Source organism: Patella vulgata, chromosome 2 (assembly GCF_932274485.2).
Source record: "Patella vulgata chromosome 2, xgPatVulg1.2, whole genome shotgun sequence".
NCBI classification, from domain to species: Eukaryota; Metazoa; Mollusca; class Gastropoda; family Patellidae; genus Patella; species Patella vulgata.
Window position 1 is genome coordinate 8,991,602 of NC_065880.2, and position 27,329 is coordinate 9,018,930.

General features: G+C 38.0%; 1 protein-coding gene across 5 annotated transcripts in view; it reads right to left on the minus strand.

Moving 5' to 3' along the window:
• The window catches only part of LOC126809752 (glutamine--fructose-6-phosphate aminotransferase [isomerizing] 2), a 78,771-nt gene that overhangs the window by 10,842 nt on the left and 40,600 nt on the right, over positions 1-27,329 (minus strand). For 4 of the 5 annotated variants that reach the window (XM_050534504.2, XM_050534507.2, XM_050534505.2 and 1 more), the window contains exons 9-18: positions 20,099-20,125; positions 14,146-14,251; positions 13,386-13,549; positions 12,314-12,507; positions 11,177-11,297; positions 10,274-10,431; positions 9,398-9,512; positions 8,298-8,425; positions 7,601-7,729; positions 6,818-6,856 (exon numbers count right to left, since the gene is read on the minus strand). In XM_050534504.2, coding sequence (XP_050390461.1) covers positions 6,818-6,856; positions 7,601-7,729; positions 8,298-8,425; positions 9,398-9,512; positions 10,274-10,431; positions 11,177-11,297; positions 12,314-12,507; positions 13,386-13,549; positions 14,146-14,251; positions 20,099-20,125 — 1,181 coding nt within the window. The remainder of the gene's footprint in view (positions 1-6,817; positions 6,857-7,600; positions 7,730-8,297; positions 8,426-9,397; positions 9,513-10,273; positions 10,432-11,176; positions 11,298-12,313; positions 12,508-13,385; positions 13,550-14,145; positions 14,252-20,098; positions 20,126-27,329) is intronic. The other variant, XM_050534508.2, reaches the window with a different exon arrangement.

The window sequence follows — 27,329 nt, forward strand, 5'->3', positions numbered from 1 at the left end:
CAGATTTATTGGTCATGGTCAAGTGAACTATCGACTAGTTTCGAATCACGATGTGGACTGAGAAGAATTCCTTTCCTTTCCCAAAAAGACAAAAGAATTTGATATTTAAACCAAGTGTCAATCTCATTAAAATACAGATCTATATTTCGTTTCGTTTTTTTATACTTTCAATGGCCTCTACTAAATGAAGATCTGACTGGTTGTACTGGATGGCTGTGTCAGGGACGTATGAGCTTCTTTTGACCATATGAAATCAGATATTGATTAATCAATCAGCGTTGACATTTCTAGTGGTTTACCCACAGTTCTGTGAATTGCATGCCAAGAACTCGCCTTAACAGACTGTTTCATTGGCTAATTCCTCACTTCAACCAGAACGCAGGTTATATAACAACTCTTCCAGATCCTAATGTAGTAGAGACAAGTAAAACAAAATTTTGAACTATAAAAAATGGAACGAAATAGGATCTGTGTTTTAACCAGATTGGTATTATGTATCATCAACACAATACTTAAGTCATTTTAAGACTAACATCTGGTTTTGTTTTGGTCCCTTATACTTATTTGAGACTAAAATGGGGTTTTTTTCCTATTGTCAAGTTGTGAAATGTGTATATTATAGCTTGTTGAATTCGACTAGCGTGACATGCAGTTAAAGATTAATATATAAACTGGAAAAAACATCATTCAATTATTACATCTACAATATATTATCTCAACAGTTGACAAATTACAAGGAGAGAGAGAGAGAGAGGGAGGGAGACTTAAGGTCCACTCGACACAAACTAGGTCATTTCAGGACTAGGTCATTTCAATAATTCGCCAGCGCGTAGCAATCTTTAGCAGTGCGAGGAAATCGGAGGACCCAGAGAAAACCCACGAGGCTGGATAGGTGACCCTACTCCTTGTCATGTACAACCGGGAAATCGAAACCCCTCCAGTTGATTCAATGACAGACCTAATGATACAACGCACACACGCTAACCATTCGGCCATCCAATCCACCTAGGAGTGAGAGATGTTCAATTGAATGCTAGAATGGTAAATTATAGAGAACTACAGCAGATAGGAAGAAGGAGCGAATTTCTGAATGGAATATTGCTCGGGAAGTGGCACATCTTCGGTAAAAAGAAAGGTAGCTGGGGTGGTCAGTTTCAAAATATTGGATCTAGCAGTTTGGCAGTACTATCCACTATTGTTGAAAACATAAAACTAAGAGTTCAAAGGAGAAGACAAATGGGTTTTGAGCAGTGAGAGAAAGGGGTAGAAATCCACTCGACACAAACAAGGCCATTGGCGGACTTACATTGGGGTCTTCTGCTGTGGGAAGAAATTAGAGGACCAGGAGAAAACCCACAATCTTGGAATGGGATTTTAAGTGTTTTAATTAAAAAATAATTTGAGATAATATATTTGTAAATGTAAATAAATGCAAAATAGTTTATGAATATTTAAATATAAAACAATCAAAAAATCAAAAAATCTAAATAAATTTAAAAAATACATCTTTATAAATTCAATGAAGACAATGATATTTAACATTTTGATTTCCATTAAAAGCTGCTGATCTTTATTAGATTCGCTGGAAAATTGTAACAATTGAATCTTTAATTAGAAAGAGAGAGAAATGGGGTTTATCGTCCCGTAGGTCATTTCAAACAAGCACGTAGGGGTCTTTAGCAGTGGGAGGAAACCGGAGACCCGGGGAAAACCCATGAGATTGGACAGGCGATCCTACTCCTTGTCACGAATAAGCTGGGAATTGAAACCACGCCAGTTGACTTAATGACAGACCTTATGATAAAACGTGTTAACCAACAAGGTTGAACAGGCGATCCTACTCCTTGTCACGTACAAGCGGGGGAATTGAAACCTCGCCAGTTGACATAATGACAGACCTTATGATCAAACGCGTTAACCACCCCCCTACCCCCCTACTCCGAATCTCTAATAGGAATATCAGACCAAAAATGGTTCAAACTAGTTAGGGGCCCTTATTCACGAAAACTTAAACTAAGTTACAACCAAAATTTTAAGAAATACTGCAACTTCATTGGATATATGCAAATTGATTTTACTGGTCAGCCAATCGAATTGCAGTATTTCTTCAAATTTCGATTGTATCTTAGTTTAAGTTTTCGTGAATAAGGTCCCCAAACTAGTTTGAACCATTTTTGGTCTGATATTCCTATTAGAGATTCGACAATGCAAGTCTTCAATAAATCTTTTGATGGGCCTCCTATCAGGGAGGAGGCATCATTGAGCCAACTGGCGTGGTATCGAATCCCCAGTTGTATGTGACAAGGAGTAGGGTTGCCCGTCCAACCTTGTGAGTTTTCTCTGGGTCCCCCGGTTTCCTCCCACTACTAAAGACCCCTACGCACAAGCGAATTATTGAAATAAAATTAAACCATATGTTAGTCCCGAAATGACCTACACTGTCGAGTGGAGGTTAAACCCCATTTCTCTCTCTCTATCCTCTCATTACTCCGATGATTGAATCCATGCCAGGAAATTATTTATTGCGCATTTTTTTATTTTGTTTGCTGAATCCAATTTTAAATATTATCACGCATTGAACCATGAAGAATTTAGAAATTGTCCGCGAAAAATACAAATACAGATGAGCTGCTTTCAATGTTCATTATTCAAATCAAATTATAAATTCTAACGGTTAAAACTCTGGTACATGCAAAGAGTTTTTAAGCGTTTTATTTAAAGGGTGAGGCTACCTGAATATGGTTTTCCGGAATTTTAAAGCTATTGAATTAAAAGTAGTTAAGAAATGTAATAAACGAGGGAAAAAGAAAAAAAACTGTCAGATCTTTATCTAATTTCAGAATACAAAATTTTCGAGCAGCCTTCCCCTTTAAGCAATGTGGAATTATGTGAGGTTTGGTCTGTTTGTTTTTATATATTAAGAACAATATTTCTACTTTCATGCAGAAGCAAGTGCTCTATTAGGCTGACCTTAAAAATATCTTTGTTTCACCAAACCCGACCCACAATCGAGGATAAGGGTCGGTAGGTCGGTTTTTTTTTCAGATTTTTTTTTAAAGTCAGAGAAATCAATACAGAAAACTTATTAGCTGTATACTACAGATTCATTAATTTTGTTTAATGAATTTGGGGTCTGACGTAAAAAGTAACGAACTGAAAGTTTTTATTAAACTTAAGAGCTAATTTGACAGCTTAATAATTTTCCGGGTGGAAACATTCGTCTTCTTTATTGGCAAACAAATCAATGACATCGGGATTTTTCGTGATGCCCGACTCGCACACGATTAGCCACGAACTTGAAGTGTGAAACTCCTTCAACACGTTTTTAACGATAGTGCGCGTTGTGCTTTCATTTTTCTCGAAAACGGATATTGAAAATATCGTCGTCATGTTTAAAACTACGCACCACAGACATAGAGGCAGAATTATTTCGTGGGAATGGACGTGTATTCGTCTGCAACCATTTTGTTGAGAAGCGACACCTATGACGCTTTCGTCTTGATCAACCAGTTTCAATAATGAATCAAACCATAGCCATAGTATAGGGAAATAACTCTCATGATATATTTCAGGTTGACACACAAAATAAAATAAAAAGATCGTGGAAAAGTGCAATAAAATAATTTAAGTCGGGGGTGGTTTTAGTTAGTCGGTCGCGTTAGGCGAAACAAAGATATTTTTAAGGTCAGCCTTACAAAACAATAATTTCAATTACACAGAAAATTGTATCAAAAATAGAAATCTATCATCTTTTTGATTTAGAGACAGAGACAGAAATGGGGTTTAACATCCACTCAGCACCAATGGGTCATTTCGGGACTAACAGATGGATCTATTTTAATTCAATAATTTGCTTGTGTATAGGGATCTTTAGCATCATTTGACTCAATAAATGAAATGAAATGGGGTTTAACGTCCTATTGTTCTGCTCCTATACTGGGCTAATGAAGACAGGCATACGCCATACAGTGTGCTATGAGAGAAATTTTGCCCGGACAGCGGCACTATCGCCTACTCTTATATCGAATTCCAACTGCCAGGGGCACTTGACTCAATGACAGACCTTATATGATATAATGCTCATGCGTTAAGCCATTCGGCCACCCAACTCCCTCTTTTTGAAATGGGTGACTTGCGAATGAAATGAGTTTAACATGCTATTTTTCAGCAGACCCAGGGGCTAATTAAGACGGGTATATGCCATGCAGTGTTCTATTATATAAATTTTGCCTGGGCAGCACTCTTTCTGCCTGCTCCCAAATCTCCAAGGTTCTTTTCTGTGCTAACTGGGTGAACCTTGGATTTTCGTCCCATCCAAAAGACTAGATGCTCTCTCTTGCCAGACCCTCCTGAAAGACCCTCCATCATGCACCACTGACAAAGGGAAAACCTACTGGAAGATCCTGAGGAACTTTCTCAGCCATCCCCAGGATTAACTCAGAATCTTTATGATTAATGAGCTAGTGTCCCATTTACTCAGTGAGTCACAGTGACTCCCAGGCGAGTTTCAAGATTTGATATGATATAGATATATTTTTCAGATATAATTTTCGTTTCAATTAACAAAAATAAAACAAACAACAATAAATCGTGCTGACAAAACGAAAAACATGGAGGCATTAAAAAAAACTGTAGGCATTAAAAGAGAAAATGAGATTAAAAAATGAACAATATTAAAATGGATAAACAGATTCTTCTTTCTGTTAAAATAAATTAAGTAAAGTTATTTCAATTTTTTTAAAGATGCATTTTGTAAGAGCTAAATCTGCCCATTGCAGGTCTTTCTTTTGGCTTCAGATGTGGCTAAATCTATTTGTTAAGGCCAACTCACGATTTTGTCAATGTCGCTGAGATGTAAATAAGGTTAGGGCACTTGATTTTTGGCGAGGTTGTAGGTTGGGTTTAAGAATTTGGGGAAGAGGTTAAATCTCCACATAAGCATCGACCTAGGAAGATGAAAATTTAGTTCGTGATATTTCCTGGTTAGGGTTAGCACTAGCCCTCGTGACCATTGACCAAGCTTAAAGTTGGCACTATTCAATAGACCTAACCCTTCAGATGTTTATATAAATGCATGACAAAGTTTACAAGCCCATAATCAACCCTCTAAGGATTTAAACATCAGCGAGATTTAAAAATTTAATGATAAAAAAGATAATCAAGACTAAGTCTCATGTGTCCAGTACCGTGGCTACTCTAATAAACAATTAATCTAAGCATTTATATAAATCATTAATTAGACATTTTTCACATGACAAAGTCGACAAGCCCATAATCAACTCTCTTAGGTTTTAAATACATCAGCGAGATTTAAAAATTTAATGTTAAAATGGATAATCAAGACTAAGTTTCGTGTGTCCAGTACCGTGGCTACTATAATAAACAATCTACACATCATCTTCCAACATGCATAACTTCGTTCATAATAAAGTAATTTGAATGAAATTTTCAGTATATTCGTTTTTCATTATCTTTTTTGGGGTCTATTATAGCCTGAACGATCAGCTCCTTATCTAAATCTTACATAATGCATCCTTAAAGTAAATTAAGTCAAATTATTTCAATTCATTTAATAATTTAAAATAAAATCTTTATCTTTTATTTAATTGAAATATTTATATAGTCAAAAAGATAAATGGTCGCCCAACAACAGCTTTGTCTATATTAAGGTCAGTGTTGGTTAGGGAAGAGAGAGAGAGAAATGGGGTTTAACGTCCACTCGACACAAACTAGGTCATTTCGGGACCAACATATTTTTTTTTTTTAAATTTTATTTCAATAATTCACTTGCGCGTAGGGGTCTTTAGCTGTGGGAGGAAACCGGAGGACCCGGAGAAATCCCACGAGGTTGGACAGGCGACCCTACTCCTTGTCACGTACAACCGGGGATTCGAAACCACGCCAGTTGACTCAATGACAGGCTTTATGATACAGCGCGCACTTGCTAACCATTCTGCCATCCACCCCCCCCACCCCCCTGGTTAGGGAAGAGAGGGATAAGGTTAAACCTCCGTCCACTTGACACAAACTCGGTCATTTCTGGACTATGGTACAATTTTATTTCAATAAATTTGTTTGTGCGTAGGGGTCTTCAGCTCTGGGAGGAATACAGAGGACCTGGAGAAAACCCACAAGGTTGTGCAGGCAGCCCTATTCCTTGTCACATACTGGCTTGGGATTGAAACAACACCACTTAATAGACCTTATGTCCAAAACTACAGCATGCTTCTCACAGCACTTCTAACCACCCAAATCACAGAACTAGTTATTCATATCAAAATGAAATGGGGTTTAACGTCCTACTTTTCTGCTCTGACTGGGATAATGAAGATGTGCATTGCCATACAGTGTGCTATGAGGGAAATTTCGCCCGGGCAGTGGCACTATGACCTACTCTTATATCAAATTCCAACTGCCAAGGGATCTTTCATGTGCACGCCAATGTATACACATAACCTCGGTTTTCCGTCCCATCCGAACAACTAGACAGCTGTCCCTGTTCGGCCCTCCTGCACCACTGACAAGGGGAAACCACGCCTGAAGTTATTTATATGACCCAGGTTGGTTCCGACAGAGGATCGGGTTAAACTAATGCTCCAAGTTAAATTACCTGCGTGCCAGAACACCTTAATTAACTCTTGGAGGCAGTAGTTTCGGACAGTTTAGGTGCTAAAGGTTAAAGCATTCAACCAAATAATCACAGCATGTTGCCGAACTATCCCCAAGTTGACAGACAGACAGACGGACAGATGGAAGGAACAGACAACAATACACAACCACATGTGGCGATTTAAAAATAATCAATTTCTATTCCTACCTGTCTAGCTTTCACCTGTTGTAATGCATTCACACATTTCTACAAAATATTACAAATAATTACCTGATCAATATATTCATACATGAAGCTAGTAAGATTTTAGTAATGATGGGTATCATGCACTAAGTGGGTGTGCTTAGTCTTTCTAGAAATGAAATTGAATGAGGCTTAACTTTTTATGCTTCAGCACAAAATGGGCTAATTTTTGCCTGGGGCAGCAGCACTGTGTCCTACTCTTCTATCGAATTCCAACTGTCAAGGGATGTTTTACGTGCATGCCAATGTGTACACAGGACCTTGGTTTTTCATCTCAACCGAACGACTAGACAGCTGTCCTGCACCACTAACAAGGGAAAACCACATAGAAAAATCCTGATAAACTTTTTCGGCCAATGCAGGGATCGAACACTCGACCTAATTGTTAAATTGTTTTACTCATGGATGTACTATAAATGTAAGGTTGTTATTTATTACTAGAAGAATTCCCGGCTTCGCTCAGGGGTCATAACCCCGAAACCGGAAGTGGTAGACTAACGCCACCTGGCCTATGATACTCCCCGGTCCGAGCTACCCCTATACCCCAAATTTCAGACTCGGGGCAGACCTAGTGTAGCCGCTAACCCCGAACAGACAGACAGACAGACAGACGACAGTCACAAATATTAGTATAGATAGATAGATTGATCATTGCTTGATAAAGATACCTGTAAGAGTATTGAAACGTTGAGTGTAATAAACCAAGAAGTAGTAAATCTATAAAGTTGTGTTATTATGAATGTTTACCTTGTAGACTAAATCTCTAGTGACAATCATAATGACAGGCATAGCTTTATCTACCAGGGCTAACGGACCATGTTTTAATTCACCAGCCAATATACCTTCAGAATGCATGTACGTTAATTCTTTTATTTTCTGAAATATTCAAAGATAACACATTTTAATAACAGCATTAACCCATTCAACTCCCCTAGATATAAAAATAACACATTTTATTTTCTGAAGTATTCAAATATACTAGGTTGTAATCATAGCATTAACATGAAACAAAACAAGCTAAAACAGAAATAAACTAAGACAACATATAAGAGTGCCCTCTAAACATGTAGCGTAATTATGGCTAGATCTATTTAAGTTCAACTCAATATTTCATCAAGGTCACTGAGACGCAAAAAAAAGGTTCGGGCACGTGATTGTTGCGAGATTGTACATTAGGGTTATCGGGAGGTGAAGGTTCTTTACAGAACCCCCCCACAGAATGCACGGGCCGTGAGTCTAACGTTTCCTAACCCTTACGGGAATCAAACCCATGACCGCACCCATTCGCCTTGCAGTTGCCGGCCCAATGCTCGACCACTGAGCTAGGGTTAGGGTTAGGGTTGTGATTAGCACTAGCCCTGTTTACATCTCTTGACCATTGACCAAACTTATAGCTGACCTTATGAAATAGATCTAACTGAGTAATTAAAATAATCTAACTTACAAGAGCGCCCTCTAAACATGTAGCGTAATTATATCCTCGTCCCATGACTAGTAGACTCTTCTGTTGATATAACTCAGATGCTAGTTTATTGATCTGTTCATCCATCTTTAACACTTCCTTGATTTGTTCTAAAATTATACGTTTAATAGAGAATCTCCTACGAGTCTTTTTTGATATCAAAAAATATCAACACAATTTGATAACGAGTAGTAGATTTTATTTATCACCCAATCCCTTCTTACATGCACAAATAAATAAATATAATTCTCTGCTGTAGATTTCACTGATACTGAACCTGATTACATTACGACAGCAATTCAACCATTGCAAAGTCCTTTATATTGACACCCAGTGTTTCCATCAAGGCCAATTAAATAAAAATAATTCATTTTTAATAAAAAAGAAGTTATTTTTAATAAAAAATAAACTGTTCTTTGAAAATAAAAAAAAGTAGTTCCTTTTTGATTGACCAATCAAATTCATGTAAAGCCTTATAGCAGTAGATTATGAAATTTATCACACAAGCGATATCTACTGTAGAATGTATTATTGGGTGATAAAAATATTTCTCTTACCAGTTGAAAATCAAAATAAGTGTAGGTTGTTCGCATGAGATATTGGAATTTGATGAAATTAATTGGGGTTTGTTCTAAAATCATACTTTAAAAATATTTCTCTCACTTGACTTTAGGATAAATTATAACAGTTGAAAATTGAAATAAGGGTAGGTTTTTAACATGGGATATTGGAATTTGATGAAATTATTTGGGGTTTAATCTCCTATTGTTTTGCTTCGACTGGGCTAATGAAGACGAGCATACGCCAGCGACCCGGACAACGACGCTACGAACAATTCTTATATATCAAATTGCAACTGCCAAGGGATCTTTTATGTGCACGACAATGTGTACACAGTACCTCATGTACCAACGGTAAAATATTTATTTTGTTTTAAATATTGGATATCAGAAGCCCATCTTTTTCCGGTAAGATCACAACATCAATGTTGATTTAATTGACCAATGATTCATGTTTTCAATGTCAAAGACTTTGGATGATATTGAGTTAGAGATTTAGCTACTTTAAGAAGAAATTTTTACCTGGTAATTTTTTCAATCCTTGGATGATTTCATTTCTTCTTTCTTGCATAGAAATTTTGTCTTCACACATGATGAGACCAAATAGTACTAATGATATAAACTGACTTGTATAGGCCTGAAATATACATCAATACATCAAATACTACACCTTCTTTCTTCTTCATATATATTATACAGTAGCATCTGTCAGAATAACTTGATGTCAATAACCAGTCTTTTTATCATAATATTTCTTGAATAGGACCTACATTATCAATTTAGAAATTCTACCAATCTAAGGTCAGGGCCCAAGTTCATAAAGCATTCTCAGACTTAAGTTAAAAATTTACTCAACTTTATTCACTGTTTATGAGAAATATCTTTGATCCAGAAACACAAAACTTTGCACATAGTTTCTTATTGATGTATTTGATACATTAAAACAATAAAAGTTTTATAAAGGGAGAGAGGGAGGGTTTAACGTCCATTCGACACAAAGTAGGTCATTTTTGACTATTTTATTTTAATAATTCGCTTACGTATAGAGGTCTTAAGTAGAAGAAGGAAACCAGGGGACACGGAGAAAAACCCAGGAGGTTGAACAGACGACCCTACTAATTGTCACATACAACCGGGAAATCGAAACCACGCCAGTTGTCCCAATGACAACAGACCTTATGATATTGTAGATGACATATTTTAACTCCATGCAAATACTTATTTAAAAAAGACTGGACGTGGTTGGTCCTTATACAAGCAAATACTTATTTAAAAAAGACTGGACGTTGGTTAGTTTTTATAAATTAACATGGTTACTTTATTTATTCTTTCTACTGGCCGACACCTATTTCTCTCTCTCTCTCTCTCTTCTCTCCACCCCCATGTTTCATTACTTACCTTTGTACTAGCGACACCTATTTCTGGTCCTGCGTTGACATGGACACCACAATGTGAATCACGACTTATAGAACTACCAACAACGTTTGTAATCCCCACGATCAAAGCTCCTCGTGCTTTACAATAACGCAGCGCCATCAACGTATCAGCCGTCTCACCTATAATACAAATATAATTCCCATGATGCACCTTGACAATATATATATATATAAATTTAAATACCATAATGCACCTTGGTTTTTACAATAAAATAATACCAATATGGCTATATTAACGTTTATTTATTCTTTTATACAAATTTAAAATCTCATAATGCACCTTGATTTTTACAACATATACATCAAAACAAAGCGAATTCCCTTCAGAGATAAACAAGAGCAAGTTATTTCCCTTTGTATGGCAGATTGTACTTACAGGTTGAGCGCGCCGTTATCGACGTCTACAAGCGAGCCGCCATATTAGTGTTAATGCGACAAAATGAAGTCTTAGAAAGAAAGAACTAGGGTTTTCTACTCTGAATTTTACACCAGGCAGTCTCGTGGAATCGCTGGTACAGTGGATTTGAAACGTATATGATCGCCACAGACTTGATTGTCAGTCTTGAATGTCCCGAATTAACAGATTTGCAAGTACGTGATGTTGAGTTCGATCCTGTCACAGTTATGTCAGTCCCAACAACTGAAGTAGTGTGACGTAATCCAACACATCAGATACATTTCTGTTGTCATAATTGGTTGAGATATTTTCTTATGCAGTTGACACATGCTCCTTCTCACTCGACTAACACTATTTTTGGAATTCAGATTATCCCTAATTAAGTTTTCTACCCTAAATTAACAAATATTATTCATTAAATTACAGCTCCTTTAAGGTGAAAATAGTTATAAAGGGGAATAACTCTACCTGACTGACTGATGAAGAAACAGACGTCATCTCTAAAGACTGGTGTATTTCTATCAAGGAAATCACTGGCTAGTTCCACCATTACAGGTAACTCGGTTAATTCTTCTAATAACTGACGAGTCTGAATGAAAAACAGATGGGGTTTTACATCCACCTTACATGGTTCAGTCATTGAGTCAACTGGCGTGGTTTCGAATCGCTGGTTGTACGTGACAAGGAGTAGGGTCGCTTGTCCAACCTCGTGGGTTTTCTATGGATACTCCGGTTCCCTCCCACTGATAAAGACCCCTACTCGCAAGCGAGTTATTGAAATAAAAAATTAAACTATATGTTTGTCCCGAAATGACCTAGTTTGTGTCAAGTAGACGTTAAACCCTATTTCTCTCTCACTCTCTCTCTCTCTCTCTCTCTCTCACTTATCAGAATATCTATGTTAGTAGGACATGCTAACCGATAAGCGGTATCCCCAGTTCCGTAAGGCTTGGGGGAGGGGGGATGGCGAGGGCAGGAGATGTGAATCTTGACCAGACATCACTCACAAGTAGGAACAGGGCTTTAAAATGTTTTAGAGGTTTTAGAGTTTTGTCCCGACAGCAGCATTATCGCTTACTCTGGATCAAATTCAAACCGTCAATAGATCTTTTACTTTGGTTCTTTTTTCATACCACCCAAACAACTAAGCAACAGCTTCCTCTCATTTGGACTTCCAAGGTTTCTATGTTTGCCCACCAACATGTAACATGGGTAGACCTCCATTTTTCTTCCTATCCAAACGACTATACACACACTATCCCCAACAAAAATTGCTATGTTTAATTACATTATGCCGGAGATAGGTTGGTAAGTTACTTCAATGTTAAATTGTACTTACTAGAGAGAGAAAGAGAGAAATGGGGTTTAACGTCCACTCGACACAAACTAAGTCATTTCAGGACTAACACATGGTTCAATTTTAGTTCAATAATTCGCTTGCGCATAGGGTCTTTAGCAGTGGGAGGAAACCGGTGGACCCGGAGAAAACCCACGAGGTTGAACAGGCGACCCTACTCCTTGTCACGTACAACTCAATGACAGACCGTATGATACAGCAAGCGTGTGCTAACCATTCGGCCATCCAACCGCCCAATTTTTACTTACTGCTATGGCACTATGATAACTGGTTCCACAAGCTATGAACAACAATCGTCGACATCGTCTAAGCTCACACATAAAATCTTTTATTCCACCCAACACAACTTTATTTGTGTTGAAATTAACACGACCTCTCATCGTGTTCACCACGGATTCAGGTTGTTCAAAAATTTCTTTCTGCATGAAGGAACTAAAACTTCCTGGAAGACAAAAAAAAGGGATATGATAGGCATGATATATCTGAGGTAATAAATGAGAAGTGGAATCAGTTGTTCGAGATAGAGTAAGCATACCCTACCTCCAGTACAACACTTGTTACTACTTCGGTCCATGTCTATATGTATACATTACAACTTAAATGGGTTAGGAATGAGAAGTGGTATCATATCTTCTAGAAAGAGTAAGTATATCCTGCCTCCAGTATGACACCTTGTCACTACTCCCTGTATAGTAGAAGTGGCATCATGTGTTCTAGATAGAGTAAGCATACACACCCTATAGTACAACACTTATTACTACTCCCAGTATATAGTAGTAGTGGAATCAGATGTTTTAAACAGAGTGAGCATCCTTTGTCTCTAGTACAGCACTTGTTACTACTCCATGTATATAGTATATGTGGTATCAGATGTTCTAGATGAAGTAAGCATACCCTGCCTCTAGTAACACACTTGTTACTACTATGCTGTAGTGATATATGTGAGTATATCAAGATAGAATAAGAATAAATTAGTCACAGATATCGTTAGCCATGTGATTTTCCCAAACAAAAGGACAGCTGTCTAGTCGTTTGGATGGGACGAAAAACCGAGGTCCTGTGTACACATTAGAGTGCACGTAAAAGATCCCTTGGCAGTTGGAAGTCTATATAAGAGTAGGCCAAAGCGCCGCTGTCCGGGCAAAATTTCCCTCATAGCACACTGCATGGCGTATGCCCATCTTCATTAGCCCAGTTTAGGAGCAGAACAGTAGGAGTTTAAACCCCATTTCATTTCATTTTCCCAAACAGATTAAAAAATAGTGTCAAGCATTACAGAGTGCTGAAGTTTCCCATAAAGACATCATGAAAGTAAGTTACCTTTCATTATTTGCTGGATTTCCATTTTTAAGGTGATGACCTCACGGACGGTGGAATCATCAATACTTCGTGATACTCGATGAATAGTAAGTATTCCATTTTTAACTGCAGCGACATCATCGTCTTCTAAAAATATTACTTGGTTTGTGTGTTCAATAACGGCACTATAGGAAAAGAAATAACAAAACAATAAGTAAATTCATTTATGCTCATAAAAGCTATCTGACCCCATCACTTGAATACACATGGTAGACAACTTTTAGACGATTGATCCACTACCACCCAACCCCTTCTTCCCATGCTCATCAAGACATACATGGGTACTGGAAGAGAGAAAGAGAAAAATGGGGTTTAACGTCCACTCGACACAAACAAGGTCATTTCGTGACTAACATATGGTTTAATTTTTATTTCAATAATTCGCCTGTGCGTAGGGTCTTTAGCAGTGGGAGGAAACCAGAGGACCCGGAGAAAACCCAAGAGGTTGGTCGGGCAACCTTACTCCTTGTCACATACAACCGGAGAATCGAAACCATGCCAATTGACTCAATGACAGACCTTATGATACAACGCACACATGCTAACCATTCGACCATCAAATCCCCCCATGGGTACTAGATAGAATAGCTCTAGGGACCTGGAACCGAGAACAAATCAAAGTATGTCGATTGTTGCCAATTGTCCAAGGAACAAGCCTTAGGAATTTTTCAAAGAGGTCGTCCCCAACAACATGAAGATGTGATTAAAATGATGGATTTACCTGGCATCGGAAGCAAAGAAATACTCAACAACTTTATTTGGTCCGATTGGATGAAATTCTGTTTCTTCTTCTTTTCTCTTGCCGGAACTGATAAAACCTCGATGATCTGCAAAATACAGAAAAAATAAAGAAACCTGCGTGTTTATAATTGTGTTAGTTGCATTTTTCCTGGACTTACTGTCATAAACCCATCGTGTTAGTTGCAGTCTTCCTGGTCTTACTGTCATAAACCCATTGTGTTAGTTGCAGACTTCCTGGATTTACTGCCATAAACCCATTGTGTTAGTTGCAGTCTTACTGGACTTACTGCCATAAACTGATTGTGCTAGTCTTCCTGGACTTACTGCCATAAACCGATTGTGCTAGTCTTCCTGGACTGTCATAAACGAATTCATTATAATTATATAATCCACCCTTTAGAACCTAGACTTGTTTAAACCGAATACAGTTTCCAAAGATGATCCTGAATCTAGTTGTGGTACTAAGAATCTAACGTCACTGTCATAGTTCATTTCACATACTGGTCTACGTTCTGAACGTAAAACCATTGTGAAATATTTGTGACTGATATAAACTGTCATACTCTTTCATTGCAAATCTGATAGATGAAATTATTAAACTAAGAGATTTATTGGGTGACGGGCGTTGGTCTTCTATATACCCAATATAGGTAACATATTAACACATTTCTGCTCTCTGCCCTGGAGAACAAACACTACCCCGAAATATTAAACAAACACAAAATGATTGTTCAATGTCATTAAAGGACAATATTGGTGCCAGTCATTATCACATATGTGATAGAGCTGGTTAAACACGTTCCTCCAAATATAATTTTATCACAGAGATCATTGCTACGATAGCTGAGTAATACAGGTTTCCTGAATCGGAAGTGACGAACGCCAAAGGAAAACACGAGTTATCCCTCTATAGCAATGATCTCTGTATTAAAATTATATTGGGAACGTGTTTAATTAGTTCTATCAGATATGTGATAATGACTGACACCAATATTGTCCTTTAACAAATCAGATGGACTTAAAACAAAAATGGGAGAAGATTCGTAAATTGTACAATTTGTTCTCATCCCGTTTGTATTATACGCATACACTTATATGTAAGTGAGGGAGCCACGGTGTCTAGATGGTTAAGACGCTGGCTCGCTAGCCTGGAGGTAGGGTGTTCGATCCCTGCATTGGCCGAGAAAGTTCATCCAGATTTTCCGACGTGGTTTCCCCTTATCAGAGGTGCATAATGGAGGGCCTGACAAGGACAGCTGTCTAGTCATTCGGATGTTACAAAAAAGAGAGGTCCCATGTATATATTGGAATGCACGAAAAAGATCCCCTGACAGTTGGAATTCGATTTAAGAGTAGGCGATAGTGCCGCTGCCCGGGCAAAATTTCCCTCATAGCACACTGTATGGCGTATGCCCGTCTTCATTAGCCCAGTTTAGGAGCATAACAGTAGGACATTAAACCCCATTTTATTTCATTTTTCATTATATATGTATGTATTTGCAAATAAACTATACTATACATATATAAAAAAAAAAAAAAAATTATCAAAATAAATATTCATTACATACATGTAGGTTCATAACCAATCCAATTTGTTTCCATGGCAATTAGTAATTTAACTGGATATACAAGAAAAAATTCTATCCAATACAATGACTGTATATTACTGCTTGAATTTTCCTTCACGCTTTTACTCAATCTGATTAAAGTACAGATCTATATTTTGTTTCGTTTTTTATACTTTCGATGGCCTACACTACACGAAGATCTGACAAGTTGTAATGGGAGGTCGCGTCTGGGGTCATGCGAGTGGCTTTTGACCATATGACATCAGACATTAATTAACCAATCAGCATTGATGTTACTTGTGAATTACCCACAGTTCCGTGCAAAACATGTCTAAAGCTCGCTGTAATAGACCATTTCATTGGCTAATTCCTCACATCAACCAGAACGCCTGTAACATAACAACTCTTCCAGATCCTAGTGTAGTAAAGACAAGTAAAACAAAATTTTGAACTATATAAAATGAAACGAAATAGGATCTGTGTTTTAACCAGATTTGTATCTGTGATATATCCTTTAGACTTCATCAAGCTAATCTAAACACTTGAGGATTTCTTACAATCAGTTTATGATCAGATATCCTTTTCAAACCAGATATATGTTCTTACATATCATTGCTTGATAAAGACAAGAGAAACCTATATACGGGTCACAATTCTATAGATATAAAATAACTGTTTGTTACTGAGCGATGTTTCCATTAGGATTCTCTAGTCATTATCAATTATAAACACTGTCTGTAACGTCCACTCAACACAAACTAGGTCATTTCGAGACTAACACATGGTTCAATTTTATTTAATTAATTAGCTTGCGCAGGGTCTTTAGCAGTGGGAGGAAACAGGGGAACCAAGAGAAAACCCACGAGGTGGCACAGGCAACCCTACTCCTTGTCACGTACAACCGGGGAATCGAAACCCCGCCAGTCCTATAATATTAGACATGCCATAATATACATACAACGGGGGAATTGAAACCATGCCAGTTGGCCATCCCCTCTCCCCCACAATAGAATTGTTCCCCATCTTTTACTAGTTATTGAGAGAGAGAGAGAGAGAGAGAGAGAAATGGGGTTTAACGTCCACTCGACACAAACTAGGTCATTTCAGGACTAACGCATGGTTCAATTTTACTTCAATAAATCGCTTGCCCGTAGGGGTCTTTAGCAGTGGGAGGAAACCGGAGAAAACCCATGAGGTTTGACAAGCGACCGGGGATTCGAAACCACGCCAGTCGACTCAATGACAGCGCGCACACAGGCTAACCATTCGGCCATCCAACCCCCCTACTAGTTATTGAACATCCGTCATTAATAAACAGTAATTGATAAATACTATAGAAACCGAGTTGAAATATCTCTCAGTATTAAAGTTGCAATTTCATATTTTTAAGTTATATTTTTAAAATTTAATAAAATAAAGCCTTAAAATAGATCGTATCTATAAACAGTCCTACCTTGTTAAAGAATAATCCTATTAATCCTATAATTCACTATTGCAGTTGAGAAATTGGCAAAAATATCATTTTCATCTTCAAATTCAAATATTTGAAGATAACTACTCCATGGTGGAGAATAGAAAACAAGGGAGGTAATTGGGAGGTAATTGTGTTATTATTTCTGGTGTGAAGATTTTTAAGTGTGAGAAAGATAACCTATGATCGTATAATAGTGAGTTGACAACCTATTGAGCAAAAGACATAGAAATAATTATGTTTTGACTTTCTTAGAAAATATGAAATTGTAACTTTAAACAATAAATACTAGAGAAACCTAGTAAAAATGGCAGTAATAAACAGCAATTGTATACCATAGAACTGTGACCTATGTTCAATTAATCAAGTTAAATTGAGAGTTTATTAGTAAAAGATGTTAGTAGCAAACATGCACAACATCATCCCTGACACTGCATGCAGTTTATATCAACATGTTATAAGCTTTCTGCATTCTGTTTATATCAACAAGCAAGGGCGTGGATTTGTCATAACTTTTAGGGAGGTGGGGGGACTGACGAAACCTGGAACCAGGAACATTTCATTACCAAACGAAATAAATAATTACGAACAGTTTACTGTACCAGTGTTATTTCGATGAAAGCTGTAACTAGGGGTAATATGATGACGATATGGTAAAATTGACTACCTATAATTAAGGAGGAAGATATCGTGAAGATCAGTAACTGTGGCGGGACCCAAGGCAGCGGTTAGATAGCCTTCAGAACGGGACATTCATGTGGATATAAACCTGAAAATCTGTTCTTGCGATCAAAATCATGGGGGGGGGGGGACAGACACCTATTCATCCCTCCTTCCGATTCTAAGGGGGGGACGCGTTATTGACTGGCGTGGGCTATATTTTAGTTAAATTAAGGCAAACAATTTTGAGTAAATTCTTAGCTTAAGTCTGAGAATGCTCTGTGAAACTGGGCACTGGATAAAAAAAAAAACCAGATCTCTGCCAGACAAAAGATATAGAGATTGAAAAATCGTGAATTTGTGTCTGACAATGTTTCTGACATGTGCCTTAATTCCAGATTGGATGAAGCCATTCGGTACACAAACACAACGTTAGTAATTTGTTAATTATTTTAAATACTGATAATATAATTTGATTAATTTAAAGCATGTGTTAATTGACAGCCGTCATGTGTATACATTCAGCTCTCTTGTTGTTATAAAAGCTGCTGATTGCGGCAATATTATATACCAGAAAACACCGGATAACAACCGGAAAACACTGGATAACAACCGGAAAACACCAGAAAACACTGGAAAACAACCGGAAAAGACCATTTTATACTGAATACCGGAAAACACTGGTAAAACACTAAATACCGGAAAACACACTAAATACCGGAAAATACCCTAAATAGGTAACCTGGAGACTGGCACCCTAAATAGGTAACCGGAAGCCTGGTCCTCTGTGTGCCTGGATTAGGGTTAGGGTTAGTTTCCGGTTTATAGTATAGCCTTTCTCCGGGTTACCTATAGGGTGGTTTCCGGTATTTAGTGTGTTTTCCGGTATTTAGTGTTTTTCCGGTGTTTTCCGGTATTTGGTATAACTTGGTGTTTTCCGGTAGTTTTCCGGTGTTTTTCGGTGTTTTCCTGTTGTTTTCTGGTGTTTTTCGGTGTTTTCCGGTATATAGTATAGCCCTGCTGTTTGTTATTAGAGAGATTTTGTATCCCTTTGTGTAAGTTGGTCAGGAAAGTTCATCGGGATTTTTACGACGTGGTTTCCCTTTGTCAGTGGTGCAAGACGGAGAGTCTGACAAGGACAGCTGTCTAGTCGCTGTATCATAAGGTCTGTCATTGAGTCAGTCAACTGGCAGAGTTTCAACAAGGAGTAGATCTTATTTATTTTTCCAAGAGGCATATCAAACATGACAGTAGAGATGATAATATAAAGTTACACGATAATAAGATGAGAAAATTTTGATGAGAGGAAAAGTAATGATGTCATGAATGATCAGCCTTTTGAGGATAACCCATAAAAACCTGCTTAAATTAGAACTAGGTTTAGATCTTATAATCTAAGTTAGGCCATTTGAACACTCAATCTCCCTGTCAACGTTTCCAGATGGTTGCCATGGTTATCAGATAATATGGCGGTGTAGGTGGACAGCCTGTTTAAAGTTAAAGCAGAAAGCATGTTGGTTATATCTATATACAATTTGATTAAAATACAGATCTATTTTTCGTTTCGTTACTTTCGATGGCCTACACTTCATGAAGATCAGACCGGCTGTACTGGAAGGTTGCGTCAGGGGTCGTACAAGCAGATTTTGACCCCATGACATCAGAAATTGATTAATCAATCAGCGTTGATGTTTCTAGTGATTTACCCACGCCAAGACCTCGCTGTAACAGATCCTTTCATTGGCTAATCGCTAACTTCAATCAGAACGCCGGTAATATAACAACTTGTCCAGATCCTAGCGTAGTAAAGACAAGTAAAACGATATTTTGAACTGTAAAAAACGGAATGAAATAGGAGACAGAAATGGGGTGTAACGTCCACTCGACACAATCTAGGTCATTTTGTGACTAATACATGGTTCAGTTTTATTTCAATGATTCGCCTGATTCACTGGATCTTTAGAAGTGGGAGGAAACCGGAGGACCCGGAGAAAACCCACGGGTTGGACAGGTAAACCTACTCCTTGTCGTGTACAACCGGGGTATCGAAACCACGTCAGTTGATTCAATAACAGACCTTATGATACAGCGCGCACATGCTAACCATTCGGCCATCCACCCCCACCAAATGAAATAAGATCTGTGTTTTAATCAGATTGATCTATATATAGCCATGCAGAATAATTTATGCGATTATACGAATATTAGATTGTTGTGAAGAATGAGAACTATACCTTCGTGCAATTTGCAGTCTTTACTATCTATTGACACAAAAAACATATAGACAATTTCTATTGGTTAGTTTTTATCTAATTAACATAAAATACCCATAATGCAATTTTATATCAGGACCGGTTAAAAGGATAGTAATTGGTAGAATTTTGGTTCGAGACAGAGAGAGAGGAGTCTTTAGCAGTGTGAGTAAATCGGAGGATCGGGAGATAACCCATACAAGCTAGGATCAAAAGCATGTAACTTGAGACAGAGAGAGTAAACCCATAAAAGCTTGGATCAAGAGAGAGAGAGAGAGAGAAATGGGGTTTAACATCCACTCGACACAAACTAGGTCATTTCGGGACTAACATATGGTTTTAATTTTATTTCAATAATTTGCTTGCGCATAGGGGTCTTTAGCAGTGGGAGGAAACCGGAGGACCCGGAGAAAACCCACGAGGTTGGACAGGCGACCCTACTCCTTGTCACGTACAACCGGGGATTCGAAACCACGCCAGTCGACTCAATGACAGTCTTTATGATACAGCGCGCGCACGCTAACCATTCAGCCATCCAACCCCCCAGCTTGGATCAAAACCACGTAACTTGACCTAATGACAGACCTTATAATCTAAATGTTAGGACAAGAGAGAAAGAGAGAGAGAGAAAGAGAGAAAGAGAGAGAGAGAGAGGGAGAGAGAGAGAGAGAGAGTTTAACATCCACTCGACACAAACTAGGTCATTTCGGGACTAACAGATGGTTCAATTTTATTTCAATAATTCGCTTGCGCGTAGAGGTCTTTAGCAGTGGGAGGAAACCGGAGGATCCGGAGAAAACCCACGAGGTTGGACAGGCAACCCTACTCCTTGGACATGATTTACAAATGTTAATAGAACTGGGCACCAGAATAAAATGATTTGGACACCATTTGGACACCATGTGGGACCTCAGAAGTTGATCTACCTCTCCTCGACATAACCCCAATCCCCTATGATACAGAGGAGGGATCTCGGAAGTGGGCCCAACCTTTAGTTGGACCCCAGGTAGGGTATCGGAAGTGGATCTACCTCTCCTCGACATAACCCCAATCACCTATGATACAGAGGAGGGATCTTGGAGGTGGACCCAACCTCTAGTTGGACCCCATATAGGGCATCAGAAGTGGATCTATCTCCGCAACGCAATCCCAATCGCCTATGATACAGAGGAGGGATCTTGGAAATGGACATATCTCTCCTCTAGTGGGGTCTCAGAAATGGATCTATCGCTCCTGTAGTTGGACACACAGGTCTCGGAAACTGGTCTATCTCTAGTCTAGGAAGCGAGTCAATCACTCCCATAGTGGGGTGTCGGAAGTGGATCTTTCCCTCCTATTGTTGGAAACAGGTCTATCTCCCCTCTTATCTAGGAAGCAGGTCAATCTCTCTTCTATGTAAACTAACTCACTATGCAAATTTGATTGAGTCACCGATACATTTTAAACATTTTAAACATATCTCTCCCCTAGTGGGGTCTCGGAAGTGGATCTATCTCTCGTGAAGTTGGACACCAGAGTTTCGGAAGCGAGTCTATCTCTCCTCTAGTCTAGGAAGTGGGTGAATCTCTCCTCGGGTTTTGGAAGCGAGTCTTATTTCTCCTCTAATCTAGGAAGCGAGTCAATCTCTCCTCTATGTAACCACACTCACTATACAAATTTGACTGAGTCACCGATACATTTTAAACATTTTTTCTTAATATAAAATATAAAATTGCATTTTGAGAGAAAAGACAAAAACAGACAGAAACATAGAATAAATAAAGTTGAGATAAAAATAACTCTAAGATAAATTGTAAGATAACAAGACAAGTGAAATACATATCATGCTATTAGAAATGCGGAGAGGTCAAAAACTAATAATTAGTCCATAAAAGATACAGAAAATAATCAAACAGTTTATTAGGTCCTCATTTAGCCAGAATATAAACAATTTCTATTCAACATGTCTGTCAACTTTACGGGGATCACGTGGCTAAGTGGGTAAGACGCTAGCTCGCTAGCCTGGAGGTCGGGTGTTCGATCCCTGCATTGGCCGAGAAAGTTCATCCAGATTTTCCGGCGTGGTTCTCCCTTGTCAGTGATGCAGGACGGAGGGGCTGACAAAGAAAGCTGTCTAGTCGTTCGGATGGGACGAAAAACCGAGGTCCCGTGTACACATTGGCGTGCACGTAAAAGATCCCTTGGCAGTTGGAATTCGATATAAGAGTAGGCCGTAGTGCCGCTGTCCGGGCAAAATTTCCCTCATAGCACACTGTATGGCGTATGCCCGTCTTCATTAGCCCAGGTTAGGAGCAGAACAGTAGGATGTTGAACCCCATTTCATTTCATTTCATTTCTGTCAACTTTACAATGTCTACTGTTTAATCAATATATAACCTGTATATTGTCAAGGGCGGATCCAGAGAGCATGGATAATGTGCACCCCCCACTAGATCCACCCTTGTATTGTCGAGGGTTAATCGGACCATGGAAAAAGTGCAACCCCCCCCCCCATTAGATCCGCCCTTGTATTGTCAAAGGTTAATCGGACCATGGAAAAAGTGCAACCCCCCCCCCATTAGATCCGCCCTTGTATTGTCAAAGGTTAATCGGACCATGGAAAAAGTGCACCCCCCCCCCATTAGATCCGCCCTTGTATTGTCAAAGGTGAATTGGGCCATGGATAAAGTCCCCCCCCCCACCAATACCCTCCTCCCCTAGATTCGCCCTTATATTGTCAAAGATGAATCGGACCATGGATAAAGTGCACTCCCCACTAGATCCTCCCTTGTATTGTATATTGTAATAATATTATTATTTGCACGTTTTATATGTATACTGTGCTTGGTAATGTATAATATATATAGAATGGTCAGTACATTTCTGTATTTCATTGATCACTGCATAATTCAGATTGATCACTGCATAATTCAGATTGATCACTACGTAATTCAGATCAGGCACTGCATAATTCATATTGAATATGGCTAAATTAAGATTGATCACAGCATAATTCAGATCGCACACTGTATAATTCAGATTGATCACTGCATAATTTAGATTGGACACTGCATAATTCAGATTGGACACTGTATAATTCAGATTGGACACTGTATTATATCAGATTGGACACAGCATAATCTGACACTGCATAATTCAGATCGGACAGTGCATATGTCACATGGATGACCTGAGGTCACTGCATGTTTATTTTATACACTGATGGACAAGAATCCCTGAGTTAAAGATGGACAGAATCATGGGAATCTTGATACTTTATATTGCTAGAAGATAGTTACGGTCAACGACCCATGTGTAAATAAAGTCACATGACCTATTGATTGGCAGTCAATATTGACCAATGAATGTTTTTCTTGGAAACTATTTTGTCACCAACACAAACTGTTTTATTTAGAATTAAAGGTTTAAATAAATACCATGGGTAGGATGAAATGAAACAAAGTTTAATGTCCTACTTTTCTAAACCAACCAGGCTAATATAAAAAATGGACATGTAGTGTGCTGCGAGGAAAATGTTCTCTGGATAGTCGCATTTCTACCCATTCTTCATCTGAGGTCCTTTACAGTGTATGCCAACATACATATGGGATCTTGTTCTTTTTCCCATCTGAACAACTAGACGCTGTTGATTGCTAGGCTCTCCAACCTGCACCACTAACAAGGGGACTCAAGGCTGGACCACTGACAAGGGGACACCACTCCAACCTGCACCACTGACACAGGGACTCCAGGCTGGACCAGGGGACACTACTCCATCCAGCACCACTGACAAGGAGACACTACACATTTCTGTACCAGTGACAAGGGTAAAACCAGGCCAGAAAATAACTTGGAATATTCTCTGCAAAGATTGGGCTTGAACCCGGGACCTACTGGTTAGAAAGACAGAAATGGGGTTTAACGTCCACGCGACACAAACTAGGTAATTTTGAGACTAATATATGGTTCAATTTTATTTCAATAATATGCTTGCGCGTAGTGGTCTTCAGCTGTGGAAGGAAATCGAGAACCCAGAGAAAATCCACGAGGTTGTACAGGTGGTCTTACTCCTTGTTACGTACAACCGGGAATCGAAACCAATATTCTGAAGCAGAGCTCTCATTTCAACTATATTGACCAGTTGTTAACTGATTGGGAGTAAAATGGACCTGTTGAAGAATTAACCTATCAGTCTATCTACATGCTAGAAAATTACAATATAAAATTGAAACTGAGTTACATTTTTACCTTTTATATATAAAATTGCTTTAAAATATCTTTAAAAAAAAAATCTTATTCTTTGTAAAAACAAACATGGCAAAAACTGATTGACTGGCAATATTGTAAAGTGAAAATTTTCTTCTGAAGTTGGATACACCTATCACGATTTCTTTTATTCTATTTAAATATAGTTTATTTTTTATTGGTTTGGTTTATTCTATCTAAATATAGTTTAAGTGTTATTGGTATAATATATTAACCATGTAATCCATGTCTAATATTTATATACAACTAATCTTGATATATTTATTCATGTAATAACATGATAATCGCGTATGTCATTCAGTCTATAATAACATTGTAATGTGTACATATAGGTAATATAACATTATGGTATATAAATCTATTTACATATAACATGCTATATAAACAAATCTATGGAATGTTCAGTCAGTTGAGAGAAATGGGGTTCAATGTCCACTCTGTAATAATATGTGTGTGAGTAGGTAAAATAAGATAAACTCTCTTCTATTTACATACATAAAGAGGGAGAGAGAGAGGTCTTTAGCAGTGGGAGGAAACCAGAGACCCGGAGAAAACCCATGAGGTTGGACAGGCGCCCCAACTCCTTCCTTAACATCTATTCGACCCAAACTAGGTCATTTCGGGACTAACATATGGTTCAATTTTATTTCAATAATTCACTTTCGCGTAGAGGTCTTTTGCAGTGGGAGGAAACTGGAGGACCTGAAGAAAACTCATGAGGTTGGATAGGCGACCCTACTCCTTGTCAAGTACAACCCGGGGGGGGGGGGGGGGGGGGGAGAGAGAGAGAGAGGGAGGTTATAAATTGACTGGTCACTTTTACTGTCAGTCAGTCAAATATGGATGAAACCAGACCCCTGATACCAGAGCCATGATGCTCCCTTGCTTCAAGATTTGCCACATGAATAACATTTCAGATTTCTCGTTAACAACAGTTTTAAAAGAAAAGCTATCATTTCAAATTTTCATGAAAATCTTATTTTTGTACCAATTTCAAAACAGAACGCAACCTTTAAAAAAATTCTACAAATTTTTTTTTTTTTAACTTGTTTCAAATTAATGATAATGTTTTTACTCTAATTTCAAATCAGTTATGTTCAGCAAAATACACCAGAAGTCTCAATCGAATGTCAATCTCTAGTGTCTGGTTATTCCAATATTTATTGCGCATGCTCTCCAGATAAGAATACGGCATCACCATTTGACCTTCGAGTCCCTTGTTACATATCGCGCTAAACACATTATGGTACACGATTTGTGTACCAATGGTAAAATGTTTATTGTGTCTTATTTATATATTTGATATGAGAAGCCCATATTTTGCGGGTAAGATCACAATATCAATGTTGATTTAAATTGACAAATAATTTGTGTTTTCAATGTGGAAGACTTTGGATGATATTGAGTTAGAGACTTAGCTACTTTAAAATAAGACTGCGCAATATAAGATTGTCTTAGCTACTTTAAGCAAATTTTTGATAGATAAAATACTATGAATATTTTTTTAGTCCACATTTATCAAATCTCACAGTTTGTACATGGGCAGGCATATTTAACTTATTTTAAATAAATGAATATGATTTTTTTTTTGGGGACAAAATGTAACTTTATTTAACCTGACATGTTTCGTGTAGCCTCAAATGTGTCTGAATGACGCAGGTCTGTGGTACACTAACGTAAAATAAATACTGACATGAGACTAAGTCAATATTTAAATTAACCAGGACACCATGCTCCATAAACCTGTTAACATCTAACAGGTCCGTAACTCATGTAATAAAATAAAACATTTAACATGGGATGTGTACCAGAAGACTTATAATACATACTTGTTCCTAAAATTACTTTCTTTACGGACAATGTGTAGATAAACACTATAAAGAGACCTATAATAGTAATTATTCCCAAAATCGAAATCACATAATTGGAGAGAGAGAGAGAGAGAGAGAGAGAGAGAGAGAGAGAGAGGGAGGGGTTTAAGGGCTACTCAATACTAACTAGGTCATTTTGGGGCTAACATATGGTTCAATTTTATTTCAATAATTCGCTTGAGTGTAGGTGTCTTTAGCAGTGGGAGGAAACCGGAGGACCCAGAGAAAACCCACGAAGTTGGACACACGACCCTACTCCTTGTCACGTACAACCATGGAATCGAAGCCACACCAGTTGACTCAATGACAGACCTTAAGATACTGCACTAAATCAAAATCACATAATTTGAATCAATATCAGACATTATGTTCGAAAGTTTCAGACCCATTGACCATTCAACCCCACTGGGGTTCGCTATACAAGTAAAATAGTATTATGGATCTCGTTGTCCATATTTGATAATCAAAGCTGGATGTGGGAACCACTTATTTTAATGAACATAGATCATGCTTGCTGTGATTTACTACTGCAGAACACCGGGTTTCTACTCGTCATGATTTATGTAATAAATCTAATATTTCTTAATACACGTCTTTCTAGCTTGGAAGCCAAAGAAATGAGGAAATTTTCTCGCAGTTTCACGCGAGATTTTGCTTTAAGGGGCTTAACTCTTGTGGAAGTCAGAGAGACATCGTATTTAGAACTTATTTCAGTTGACGAAATAAAATTCATATTAAGTTTCTGGACTATAAACTTTGGAAGATAATGTGATTTATAATCGATACCTGAATATTAAATAAAAACTAAACAAACAAATACATGACAGATAAAACAGTATTTTAACATATTGAGATTTTATCTAACAATATAGTCCTGTCCTAACAAGGAGTCGCGATAAATTAATATTGTATTTTCATGAACTAAATGTTCACAAAAATAAAATTTGAAAGATAGCAGACTGAAGGAGTGTAGGGAACAGCCAGAACTTGAAAGGTAAGGGACGGAGGGAGTAAAGGTAATAGCCGGAACTTTAAATATAGCAGACAGAGGGAGTGAAAGTAATAAGCAGAACTTGAAAGATGGTAAACAGAGGGAG